A 12,611-nucleotide genomic window follows, 5' to 3' on the forward strand; every position below is an offset into this window, starting at 1 on the left:
TTCTGTCCTTTTGTGGTCAGGAGATGTCTCTTTATCACAGGTGACAAACCTTGCCTCCGGCCTTGGCATGACTAGTGTGTGCACGACTTATCCCTTCCCTTCCTCTTATTTTTAACTCCTCGTTGTCTTTCTGTTTAAAGTGAGTTTCTTATGGGTACCCTATAGGCAACGTGGGCCTTATCATTGGAGTGTTTAATTTAATTGCATTTCATGTGATTATGGAGACGTCTGGGTTTTACATCTTGTCTGCCTTCTATATCTTTTCTTTGTCTTCCTTCTTTTCTGGCTTATTTTGGATTGGGCATTTTTACTACTACATTTTATCTCCAATATATTTTGGGGGGGCTGCTTTAGGGTTTACAAATTTCATCTTCAGGTTTTCATAGTCTGCCTTCAAATAAAGTGATACCATTTCACAAATAGGATCAGAAATGTCTTTTCCCCTTTTGGCCTTTGTGCCACCGTTGTCATTCATTTTATTACAGCCCCAGATAAGTTACTTTCACCTTCAACAGCCAGTTATCTTTTAAAGTAATTAAAAATGGTTAGCAATATTTATCCACATATTTTCCATTTTTATTGCTCTTCATTCCCTTGTATAGATAAAGAGTTCTCAAACCTTTTGGTCTCAGAACCCCTTTATACTCTTAAGTACCGTGGCCCTCAAAGAATTTTTTAAAAATCTTATCAATATTTACTGTATTAGAAATTAAAAACAGGAAAATTTAAAAATATTAATTCACTTAAAAGTAACAGCTCATTCCATGTTAATGTAAGCGATGTGTTTTTAATGAAAAATAACTGTATTGTCAAAAATGAAACAAGTGGTGATATTTTACAGTTTTCTAAGTTTCTTTAATGTCTGGCTAACCAGAAGACAGCTGGATTCTTACCTGCCTTTGCATTTCATCTGCTACAATATGTTGTTTTTATTGATGTAAAGGAAGAAAGTCTGGTTTCATGTGTATACGTAGTTGAAGAGGGGACAGTGCTTTCATAATCTTTTCAGATAATTATGCACATCTCTTTTTGATTCTATACCAAAACTTGACTAGTGGTAGTTTCTTTTTTTTTTTTTTTTTTGAACATTGCTGAAATTTTTTTTTTTTATTTTTATGGCTGTGTTGGGTCTTTGTTTCTGTGCGAGGGCTTTCTCTAGTTGCGGCAAGCGGGGGCCACTCTTCATCGTGGTGCGCGGGCGTCTCACTATCGCGGCCTCTCTTGTTGCGGAGCACAGGCTCCAGACGTGCAGGCTCAGTAGTTGTGGTACACGGGCCTAGTTGCTCCGCGGCATGTGGGATCTTCCCAGACCAGGGCTCGAACCCGTGTCCCCTGCATTGGCAGGCAGATTCTCAACCGCTGCACCACCAGGGAAGCCCCAAAGTGGTAGTTTCTTGAAGGTTAACTGAAATGTGGAATTTGAAACTGTTTACCAATTAACTTTTTAAAAAAGTTGAGATATAATTCACATGCTGTAAAATTCACTATTTTAAAGTGTATGGTTCAGTGGTTTTTAAGATATTCACCAGGTTGTGCAGCTGTCACCACCAGTTGCACACATTTTTATCATACCCAGAAAGAGACGCTGGTGCCATCAGCGGTCCTTCCCTGTCAGCCCCTGGCGGCCACTCCTCTGCTTTCTGTCTCTCTGGATTTGCCCGTTCTGAACATTGCATTTAAGTGAAATCTACAGTACGTGGCCTGTTGTCTCTGACTTTATTCATGTAGCATATTTTCACGTCTCATGCGTGTTGTAGCACTTATCAGTACCACATTCCTTTCATGGTTGAGTAATGCTCAGTCGTATAGATATGCTGAGTTTTGTTTAGCCATTCCTCAGCTGGTGGGCATGTGTGTTTTCCACTTTTTGGCTATCGTGACTCCTGCTATGAACATTCAAGTACAAGTGTTTGTGTGGCTGTGTTTGTTTTCACTTCTCTTGGGTTTATATCTAGCGGTGGAATTGCTGGGTCGTACAGGAACTCTGTGTTTAACTCTGTGAAGAGCTGGCAGACTGTCTCCACGGCTGCTGCACCGTTTATATTCCCCCGGCAACACCAGAGGTTTCCGGTTTTCCACGTCCTTGCTAACACTCATTTTCTGGTTTTTTGATTCTAGTCATTCTGGAGGGTGTGAGATGGTATCTCATTGTGGTTTAGATTCACATTTCCCTGATAGTAATGATGGGAAACCTTTTTTCATGTGTTTATTGGCTATTTGTAGATCTTTTTTGGAGAAATGTCTATTCACATCCTTTGCCCATTTTAAAATTGGATTATTTCTCTTTTTATTGTTGCAAGGATTCTTTTATATAACCTAGATACTAGCCCAGTGAACTTTTCTTTTCTTTTTTTTTTTTGGCTGCGTTGGGTCTTTGTTGCTGCACGCGGGCTTTCTCTAGTTGTGGCGAGCGGGGTCTACTCTTCCTTGCAGTCCACGGGCTGCTCATCGCGGTGGCTTCTCTTGTTGCGCAGCACGGGCTCTAGGCACGCAGGCTTCAGTAGTTGTGGCACGTGGGCTCAGTAGTTGTGGCTCACGGGCTTAGTTGCTCCGCGGCATGTGGGCTCTTCCTGGACCAGGGCTCGAACCCGTGTCCCCTGCATTGGCAGGCGGATTCTTAACCACTGCGCCACCAGGGAAGCCCCCAGTGAACTTTTTGTACTCTGTTGTATTAAAATCTTTCTTATATTTTCCTGGTCCTGTTACTCACGATTTTGTAAGGTCATGCCTTGTCCCTGGGGAAATTGTTTTGCTGAGTTGTGTGGCTCTTCCCAGTGTTGTCACATTTCATGATATAGTATCAAAAATTACATTCATTAATATCACCACCAATCCAATCAGAAAATCCCTTCCATGTTAGGAAGGTTTACAGCAGAAACAAATTTTCTAAAATTTTTAATTTCCAATATTTTATTGTGAAAAATTTTAAACATGCAGAAAAGTTGGCAGAATTATACAGAGAACACCCTGTATCCACCACCTAGATTTTACAGTGAACTTTTTTTTACAATACTTGCTTTATCACTTATCCATCCATCCATCCATCTATTCTAATTCGTTTACTTTATTTTATCTATTTATTTTTTGGCTGCGTTGGGTCTTTGTTGCTGCACACAGGCTTTCTCTATTTGTGGCGAGTGGGAACTACTCTTCTTTGCAGTGCGCGGGCTTCTCATTGCGGTGACTTCTCTTGTTGCGAGTACGGACTCTAGGCACGTGGGCTTCAGTAAGTTGTGGCTTGCAGGCTCAGTAGTTGTGGCACACGGGCTCAGTAGTTGTGGTTCATGGGCTTAGTTGCTCTGCGGCATGTGGGATCTTCCCGGACCAGGGCTCGAACCTGTCTCCCATGCATTGGCAGGCGGATTCTTAACCACTGTGCCACCAGGGAAGCCCTAATTCGTTTATTTTAAAACTTATCTACGTTGATTTTTCTTTTGTTTTTCTCTTTTAAAAAACAATTCTTCTACGTTCTTGATTTGATGTGCATGAGTTCACTTATCTGTATTCTTGTTTAATGAGAAGACATTCAGTTCTGTGGCATTTCATCTGATTATAGCTTTGACCATGTCCCTGTTAGCATTGATGAGTGTTTTTCTCTACGGTATTACTTTATAATTGCAATTTTGATTTTATCTTTGAGTTAATAATTCCAGAAGAGGATACTTTTATTTCTGAGCAGTTGTATTAATTGCTTACGAGTGTCTCATGACAGTTCTTAGCGCTATTTTGGTGGTCAGGGAATGTGCGAGCACCTGTTAGGCTTCGGGGGGTTTCAGCCAGACCATGTTATCAGCAGCATTTGCTGATGGTGGCAGCGAACTTGGGCTGCCCGTGCACGGGGGACACTCAGCGCTGAGGCTGTCGATCCTCTCGTGAGGCGGAAAGCATCACGCGGGCGCCGTGGGGCGTGAGGGCCTTCCTTGCTCTCCGTGTCGAATCACAGGTCACAGGGAATCCATGTATTTCTGCATGTGTGTAATGGGTCTAAATGTTACCTGCATCTAAGAGCCTGAGTTCAAACAAGTAAGGTGGGTTCTGGAAAGATGTACACACCACTGTTGGAAATCAATTTCAGTTGCCTTTTTAATGCATTTAATTTCTTCTACTTTAGGTAAATCTTAAAATGAGAGAGATAACAGAGAAAGAAGTTAAGTTAAAACAGCAGTTATTGGAAAGTCCAGCTCATCAAAAGGTAAAGGGTAAATTTCACTTCTCTGGAACGCACCAAGTTAACGTTGCTCCCGTTTTAAAGAACTGTGTCTGTGTGTGCTCCGTGGTTGTTCTTTGTTCTTACTCACCAAGCAGGGAGCGAGTGCCCTGGGTCCCGGCCCTGGTGGCGAGGGCGTGGTGGCCCACTGCCCTTTCTCCCAGGCAGGGGCAGCCTAGTGTTGAACTTGGGAGGGTGGGGGAGAGGTGGGAGGTGTCGGAAGCTCCAGAGGAAGGGACGTAGGGTCACCCGGGTTGAAGCCAGCATGGGGGGTGGGGGGGTTGCCTGCAGCCAGAGGTCCCCTTGGAGCCCTCACGGGCTGAGTCCAGTGTGGGATTCAGGCGGTAAATGTCACGTTACCAGTGAAATGACCCACTAACGTCCTGTGTGACCTGATTATTATTATTAGTATTTTTTGGCCAAGCATGTGTGTGACTGAATCCATGTTCCTCAAACGCGTGTACGACGCGGCCCGGCCTGGGCTGCGGGCCCCTGGGCTGCGGGGTGAGCGACCGTCCCCTTGCTCCCCTCTCTTACCCTGGATCCCAGGGATGCTGTCCGTGGGCACCCCACCCCGGCCACGCTTCTCTGGGCCCCCCTTCCTCAGGTGGGTATGGACGGCTCGCTGAGCCCCTCCCCGAATGGCGGTTGGCACCTGTCCTTTTTGGTGCCTGGCCCGTGCGGAGTTTCCAGAGTAGTCTTTGCTCCCGCAGAGGCCAGTGTCGTAGAGGTGCCTGTGAGCTTCCCCCGTGGTCATCTGCTAGTGCAGAGGGTCCCGTGCGCTGGACAGATCTTACCTCTCAGAGGACGTCCCGCCTCTCGTGTGAACGTGGTGTGCAAGTGTGTGTCTCGTCTGTCCACACGTGGACCTGCCCTGCTGACCTCCTCTCCTGCCTTCCTTCCCTTGCTTCCCGAGCAGTCTCCCTCCAAGTGGTACTGGAAGTTAGTGCCTGTAAGTGAGCTCCGCGTGTGCGCCCAGCTGCCGTCCAGTGGGCCATCCCGCCGCAACCACTTGCTTCCATTACAGATTGCTCGTGACTGTTTGTCTGAATGTCCTCCTTGGTGGTGTTGTTGCATTTCCTGCGGGGCAGTGATGGCCCGGTTCTGGGCACAGTAGACCGTAACAAGGCCCTCTGGAGCCCTAAGGTGCATTTTGTAGCCAACACCCAGACTGTGGTTTTGCCCAGTTCCTTAGGTAGACTTGCAGACAATTTCTTCTTTGTACACATAGTTCACTTTTTTATATGATGAACTCCAAGGTCAGTGACAGGCTGTATTCTCCTTTCTAATAGGTACCAGCAGGAATGACAAATCATCCAATTTGTCGAGTTTCCCTTTGGATTTGTCCTTCCTGGTGTTACGGTGCATGGTGATTTGGTCTGCAGCGCTAGCTGTGCTTCACCTGGTGACCTGTTCTGGAAGCAGAACCGGTTTGTTACACTGTTTCCCACGGAAAAGTACCTGGCGCTCCAAGTGGTGCATTTTAAAATGAAGTTTTGGAGAACAAATCTTTTTGAAGACTCCTTTATTTGCCTGATCCTTTAGTTTAATTATTTGGATTAAATGATCCTTAGAATTCCATCATAAAGGAGATACCGCGGATATAAACTGTCAGTGCGATCCGCGTGAGCAGTGATACAGTCTGCTTTGTAGCTGATGGATAATTTTGCTTCTCTTTGAAATATATTAATAACAAAGAGGGGGTAAGCATTTTTATGCATATTTACGTATCTCTTAACTTCTCGAAAACTGAAGGCCAGAGAGAGAACTATTAAAAGCAGTTACGAGGTGTAGTGAGGACACAGTCAGAAATGCAGGTGTCCTCCAGGAAGTGGGTTTCAGATGAGACTTGCATAAAAACGGGAAAACGTGGCCGAGAGCAGAGCAGAGCGCCTGTAGGTTTCCTCCTAGCCGTTGGTCGCCACGGCTGCCTGAGCGCACGTCTGGCTCGTCGGGAGCGGGCTGAGTGCGAGCAGGCTGCTGGGGGTTTGGAGCAGGGCCCCCTCGAGGGGCGGCACCGGCTCCCCCGACCCCGGGCTTCAGCGCTTTCCCTGATGCAGACGCACACCATCTATCCTCAGCCGCGAAACCATCTGCTTCCCTGCATGCCGTGCTCGGCCCGCGTGCTGTCTGTGTGTGTGGAGACCTGGCCCGGCGTGTGCCTCGGGCTCTGCATGCGGGAGCCCCAAGGCTGGCCCCTGGGCGCGGCGGCCCGAGAAACAAGTTAAAGCCCACGTTGAGACCAGTGTTAGTGGCGTGAGTTGCGCACGCACGGGTGGGGCGTGTTCTGTGCAAATGCCAGTGCTGACCGCCCTGCGCTGTGCACACGCTGCGTTCTTGCTGCGGCGCCTTCCTTCGGGTTGGCTCTCCTGCACGGCTCGCGGAGATCCGTAGCGGGCGGCACGGGTGGCAGGTTTTCTCCCTCGAGCTGGCACTGTGTTCTCCTCCCCTGGAGAAAGTGCGGCTACAGGAAATGCCAGGCTCACCTGTGCCACAGGACGTGGTGGCCTGGCGGCCTGTGTGTCTGTGCTCGTGAGCGAGGCCCAGTTACAGGGGCAGTGCCCGGGGCGGGGAGGCTCAGATCACCATGCACATGGTTTCCTGTAAAGGCAGAAGCACAGAAACCTTGAAAAATGCTTATTTTTTCTAGCACTCAGGTTCCTGGCGCTTCCGTGCACTTACGGAGGGCCTGGTTGACGGATTAGACGACACTTCGTCTAACCTGGTTTGGGGAATTTCGCACACTCTATGTTAATGCTGCTTTGTGTTTTTCATAATGGCCAAGGTTAATGCTGCTAATCCTGAGAAAAGTAACAGTAACGTGGGTCTTGCCAGCGTAGGGCGTTCACCGTTTAACTTGTTTCTCATCCGCTGGTGGTGCGCGGCCTCTGGCAGTGTAGACGTGTGTCCTGCTTCCTTCCCATGGGTGTGCCCGGCCCTTTAGAGTGAGACGGCCCGGCATCATTAGCAGCTAATTGCTGTCACCCAGTGTGGCCACGAAGCCCAGTTCCCTGGATCTTGACATACGTTCCAGGCAGAGTAGGCAGTCCAGACATTTGGGGCTTTCCCATGTGATTGCCGCTGTTCTAAACATCGTCCTGCAGGACTTCTGTTAACTCTAGATTTGGCGGCCTGCCTGTGACATAGGCGGCAGTGACGGCACCTCGTGCGTAGTGACCCTTTCCCTTTTCTCCGCCGCAGGTGCGCTACCGCCGAGAGCACCTGTCAGCGAGGCAGCCGCCCTACTTCCCGCTGCTGGAGGACCTGATGCGGGACGGCAGCCACGGGGCTGCTCTCTTGGCCGTGGTCCACTACTACTGCCCGGAGCAGATGAAGCTGGACGGTGAGTGGAGCACGTGCCTCTGGAACGGACCTGAGGCGCAGGAGGCTGTTAGGATGCTCTGATCCAGACAATGAAAACACCGGAGAGTCACCCTGAGTCCTTAGTGCCGACTGGGGCAGCGCAGAGACGGACAGCTCTGACGATGATGTGTTTGTCTTTAGCCTGCGTTTTCTCTGGTGGAGAAATGGGACTTTGAAATATTTGGGCAACGTGTTAAATACTGGTGACTGTACTTCAGTCTCAGAACGGTTGACAGCTCGTCAGCCCTACTCCAGTTGATTGAAACATCTAGAATGTGGTTTAGGAAAATGAGTGCAGACCCATCTGTTGCCAAACCGTGAGTGACCCACGTGGGCTTGGTGTTGGCGGTACCACCGTGTCGTGTGTCTCTGAGGTGCTCACGCCTGGCCGCGGGGAGAGGTGTGGGAGATGCCGAGAGCAGCGTGGCGCCGGGCCCCCCTCCAGGGCCGTGTGGACAGGAACCCTGGTGTAGGTTTTGCTGAGTCCGCTTCTTTCTGGGGGAGGGCGGTGTGAGGCCCACGGATGCCCCGACCGCTGGCCGCACGTGGAGCGTCTGTCAGACTCACTGCCGGCGCTGAGCTGGCGTCGGTCGTGCTTCTGATCCGAATGCGGAAGTGCTGGGTTTTGTAGTTTCTGAAGCACACGGCTGACCTTGAAAGAGGGGGGCTCAGGTTCCAGGAGGGGGTCTCCATCTGTGATTGAAAACCCCCAAATTGGTGCGTGGTGGCCCCGGGCCCGTCAGGCCTCTGTCCCCGGGCGGCCTGGGCCGTGTGCTGCTGAGACCTGTAACCGGGGCCCTGGGAAGGACTGGGGAGGCTCCCCCGCGGCCAGGGAAGACCCAGGAGGCCCGTCTCGGGCCGGAGGCGGAGGTCGTTGCTGAGGAAGTGAGCTGCCAGGCTGCATCCCAGGCGAGTTTGTTCGGTCCAGGACTCGTTCGTCGGGAGTCAGAGCAGAGTGTTGCTGTGTGGGAGCGCGGCCGCCGCCAGGCCCGCCAGACCCGCAGAGAAGGGACTCGCCGCCACCAGGGCCGCCAGACCCGCAGAGAAGGGGCCCGCCGCCACCAGGGCTGCCAGACCCGCAGAGAAGGGCCCTGCCGCCGCCAGGGCCGCCAGACCTGCAGAGAAAGGGGCCCAACGCCTCCAGGGCTGCCAAACCCGCAGAGAAGGGCCCTGCCGCCTCAGGGCCACCAGACCCGCAGAGAAGGGGCCCGCCGCCGCCAGGGCCGCCAGGGCCGCCAGACCTGCAGGGAAGGACCCCGCCGCCGCCAGGCCCGCCAAACCCGCAGAGAAGGGGCCCGCCGCCACCAGGGCCGCCAGACCCGCAGAGAAGGGGCCCGCCGCCGCCAGGGCCTCCAGACCCGCAGAGAAGGGCTCCGCCGCCGCCAGGGCCGCCAGACCCGCAGGGAAGGGCCCCGCCGCCGCCAGGGCCGCCAGACCCGCAGGGAAGGACCCCGCTGCCGCCAGGGCCGCGGGGAAGGATCCAGCCGCCGCCAGACCTGCCAGACCCGCAGAGAAGGGCCCTGCCACCGCCAGGCTGGCAGGCGCCGCGGACAGACCTGGCTGAGCAAGAGCGCCTGGATGCGAGCGCAGGGTGTTGAAAATGCCAGCGTCCGGGGCGCTCGAGCGCGCGGGGCTCCCTCCCCTCGGCCCTCCGCCCGCTGCGTGTGTGGGTGGGCAGTCCCGGCTCGGGCTTTGTTCAGCCTGTCTCTAACCTGTCCTCCGGGGTCTCGAGACAAAAACAGCCACGAGGGACAGAGAGCCTCTGCTACCGAGAAGGGAAAACCCACGGCAGGATGTGAGTGTCAAAGCTCATTGCGCCTAATAGCAGAACGTCAAAACGGGGCTTTAAAAACGACAGAACCACAGGGTGGAGGGACCAGAGCCAGACTCATGACTTAACTTGCGGGACCAGGCTGAGGAAGCAGGTGAGAGCAGAGTGAGGCCGGAGGGGACGTGAACACGCGGACGCAGGCTGGGCCCAGTGCACCAGCTCGTAGGGGTCGTGCTCTTTTAAAATGAGGAAGCCTGGAGGCCTTTACAAAAATGGGCTTGATTCAGGCCACGGAAGAAACCTCGACAGATTGCAGAGAATTGATAGTTCCTCACAACACAGTAAAACGAGAAGTCAGTAACAAACGTGCAGCGTCTTTTCTCCAAACCTTTAAAATCGATAATGCTTAGAAACCAGAGAAGATACTTCAAAATAGTTCATGGATCAAAGTAGAAATCATAGTGGAATTTTCTAGTGGGAGCTCTATAAGGGCAGGCGTTTTTATCTGTTTGTTCACTGATCCATCGCAACCGTCTAAAATAGCGTCTGGGACAAATTGGCGTTTGGTCAGGTATTTGTTGAATTAAATGAATGAATGACGTACATGCCAGAACTCAGAGGACGCAGCTCAAGAGTGACAGGTGAAGGGAAACGTCGCCTCAGTGCCTAGTCTGGACAGTAAGGAATTTAAGAATTAATGGACCAGGTTGATCTCAGCACATTCGAAAAGAACATAGAAATAAACCCAAAAAAGCTGAAGGAAGAAAAATAGAGAGTAGTGTTTCTCCTCTGGTCAGAAATCAGCCCAGCACATGGAGGAGGCAGGCTGAATTGCAGGTTCCGTCCTGAAGAGGACGGCCCGCCTGGGCTCTGGACAAGCCGCCTGGTGAAGGAGCGGAGTAGAGGGGTGCAGAGGTGGCCGAGCCGAGGGTCCCGGGAGGGCTCCGGAACGGGCGTGCAGGTCGTCTTTGTCGGGGTTATTCCGGCACCAGGAGCAGAGCATGGGAGGCAGGGCATAGGCTTTCTTTCCTTCTTAACATGGGTTGAAAATCCTGTGTAAAGTCCTAGAAAACAAGAATTGAATGCCTGAGCGTGTTCTGTGCAGTCATCTGAGGAGGCACAGACCAAGATCTGTTAGAAGCCACTGCCCGTTTGTGATGGACGCCCTTGGCCTGCCGCTGACGTGCTCTGACCCCACAGAGGTTCTCGACCCCGGACTGTTGCAGTCAGGGGGACGGGAGGGTGTGCCGTACGTAGCCCCAGCCCCGGCAGGGTGGCTCTGTCCACCTGCCCTGCGCGCGGTGCCAGCTCCTGGTGAGTGTTGGGACCCACAGAAGACCTGTCTGTAGTGCTGGGGAATAAACTCAACCAAAAGATGTGAGACCGTGGGAAAAATCGTGAACTCTGCTGTAGGGTGGGACTTAAACTATATTCTTAGATGCCAAGAAGCAGTATAAAAATTGTGGTTTCCCCTGATTGTTCATGCAGTTGTTGCGAGTGCTTTCTACAGAAATTGACAAGGGGATGTAAGCATTCATGTGGAAGACTGGAGGCCAAAGGGACAAAGTGGATGATTTGGATACTTTATTTTTATTTATTTTTGGCTGCGTTGGGTCTTTGTTGCTGCACGTGGGCTTTCTCTAGTCGCGGCGAGCGGGGTCTACTCTTCGTTGCGGTGCGCGGGCTTCTCATTGCGGTAGCTTCTCTTGTTGCGGAGCACGGGCTCTAGGCGCGCGGGGTTCAGTAGTTGTGGCTCGCGGGCTTAGTGGCTCCGCAGCATGTGGGATCTTCCCAGACCAGGGCTCGAACCGGTGTCCCTTGCATTGACAGGTGGATTCTTAACCACTGTACCACCAGGGAAGTCCTGGAGACTTTATTTCGATGTGAGTTTACTTTTACAGAGAAGGTGCAGGAATTGGTGCGTACTTGTCCCCAGACTTTCCAGCCATTACATCTTGTCACATTTGTGCTCTTTCTCCCTGAGCTAGTTGGGAATAACTGGAGAACAAATACATTCTTTTTTTTTTTTTTTTAAACTTCAACAACCTTTTATTACCAAACTCACGCAGGGTTAACCCTTTAACCCACCTAACAGCAAAACAGCGTCTCCAACAGGATCTAAGATGGAGGTGCACACCTAATAAAGATTGTCTGTTAAAAAAAAGAATAAAAAAAATATACACACACTTGAATAAGTATTTTTTAAAAAAGCAAAATTCACCAGTCTTGTAAAAAAAAAAATCCCCAAGTGATTTCAATCCAAAAAAACCAAAATCCAGCATGGCAGTCTGTGCTGGCTCAGAAACCTCAACTCAGGATGCACCTAGGAGAAAAGCATTTCCTCTTAAAAAAGAAATCCACCTATCTCCTTCTTCCTGTTCAGCTTACACAGCTTATTCCTGGAAATACCCAGTGACTGCACAGACAGGCCCCAGTCACACTCCCCAGCCTCTGCCTGTCGCTGGAGGTTCCCACCAAGGACTGTTCCATAGCGATTGTCACCTCGACTACAGTCAGGAAATTGACCCCTAATTTCTGAGAACTTGCACAACGTCCTCAGGCTTCCTGGGGGCTCCGTGAAAGATCGCGGGTCAGTGTACCCTGACTGAGATGGGAATGCAGGCTGGGCGAAGGGGGCCTTTCCAAATGAAGACACCCGACACCTTCAAACCTGAAGTTTAACTTACCAGGTGAAAACTAGTAGCAGCTGGCCCTACCCAAAGAGTGCTGGTCTCCCTGCTTTACCCATAAAAGTAGTAACAAAGAGGAGGAGAGTCCAGAGTGTTTGACCTCATGTCCCTGCCAGGAACTTGGAGCCATGGGCGGCGTACTCCAGGCCGAGGTCGCAGGTGAGCTTTGACATTTCTGGCCGCTCCTGGCAGCCTGGCTCATGGCTGCTCCGTGGACACTGTGTTCCCTTGTGCAGGGTGCTTAAGAATTACCAGGGAGGGGACTTCCCTGGTGGCACAGTGGTTAAGACTCCACGCTGCCAATGCAGGGGGCCCGGATGCGATCCCTGGTCAGGGAACTAGATCCCACATGCATAGCGCAACCAAGAGTTCGCATGCCACAACTAAAGAGCTGATGAGCCGCAACTAAGGAGCCCGTCAGCCGCAACTAAGGAACACACATGCCGCAAGTAAGGAGCTCATCTGCTGCAACTAAGACCCATCACAACCAAATAAATAGATAAAATAAGCATTAACAAAAAAAAGAATTACCAAGGAAATTATGTTTTCAATTTGACTTTGTCACTGACGGATACTTGGA

General features: G+C 51.2%; 1 protein-coding gene across 9 annotated transcripts in view; it reads left to right on the plus strand.

Moving 5' to 3' along the window:
• The window catches only part of CAMSAP1 (calmodulin regulated spectrin associated protein 1), a 55,995-nt gene that overhangs the window by 25,209 nt on the left and 18,175 nt on the right, over positions 1–12,611 (plus strand). For 4 of the 9 annotated variants that reach the window (XM_082469323.1, XM_082469324.1, XM_082469326.1 and 1 more), the window contains 3 exons: positions 4,112–4,192; positions 5,127–5,159; positions 7,409–7,550. The exons of 1 other annotated variant lie outside the window; for it this stretch is intronic. In XM_082469323.1, the coding sequence (XP_082325449.1) occupies positions 4,112–4,192; positions 5,127–5,159; positions 7,409–7,550 (256 nt within the window). The remainder of the gene's footprint in view (positions 1–4,111; positions 4,193–5,126; positions 5,160–7,408; positions 7,551–12,611) is intronic. 4 more of the 9 variants (XM_082469325.1, XM_082469328.1, XM_082469329.1 and 1 more) reach the window with 2 other exon arrangements.

Source organism: Balaenoptera physalus (assembly GCF_965194825.1).
Source record: "Balaenoptera physalus genome assembly, chromosome: 7".
Lineage (NCBI taxonomy): Eukaryota > Metazoa > Chordata > Mammalia > Artiodactyla > Balaenopteridae > Balaenoptera > Balaenoptera physalus.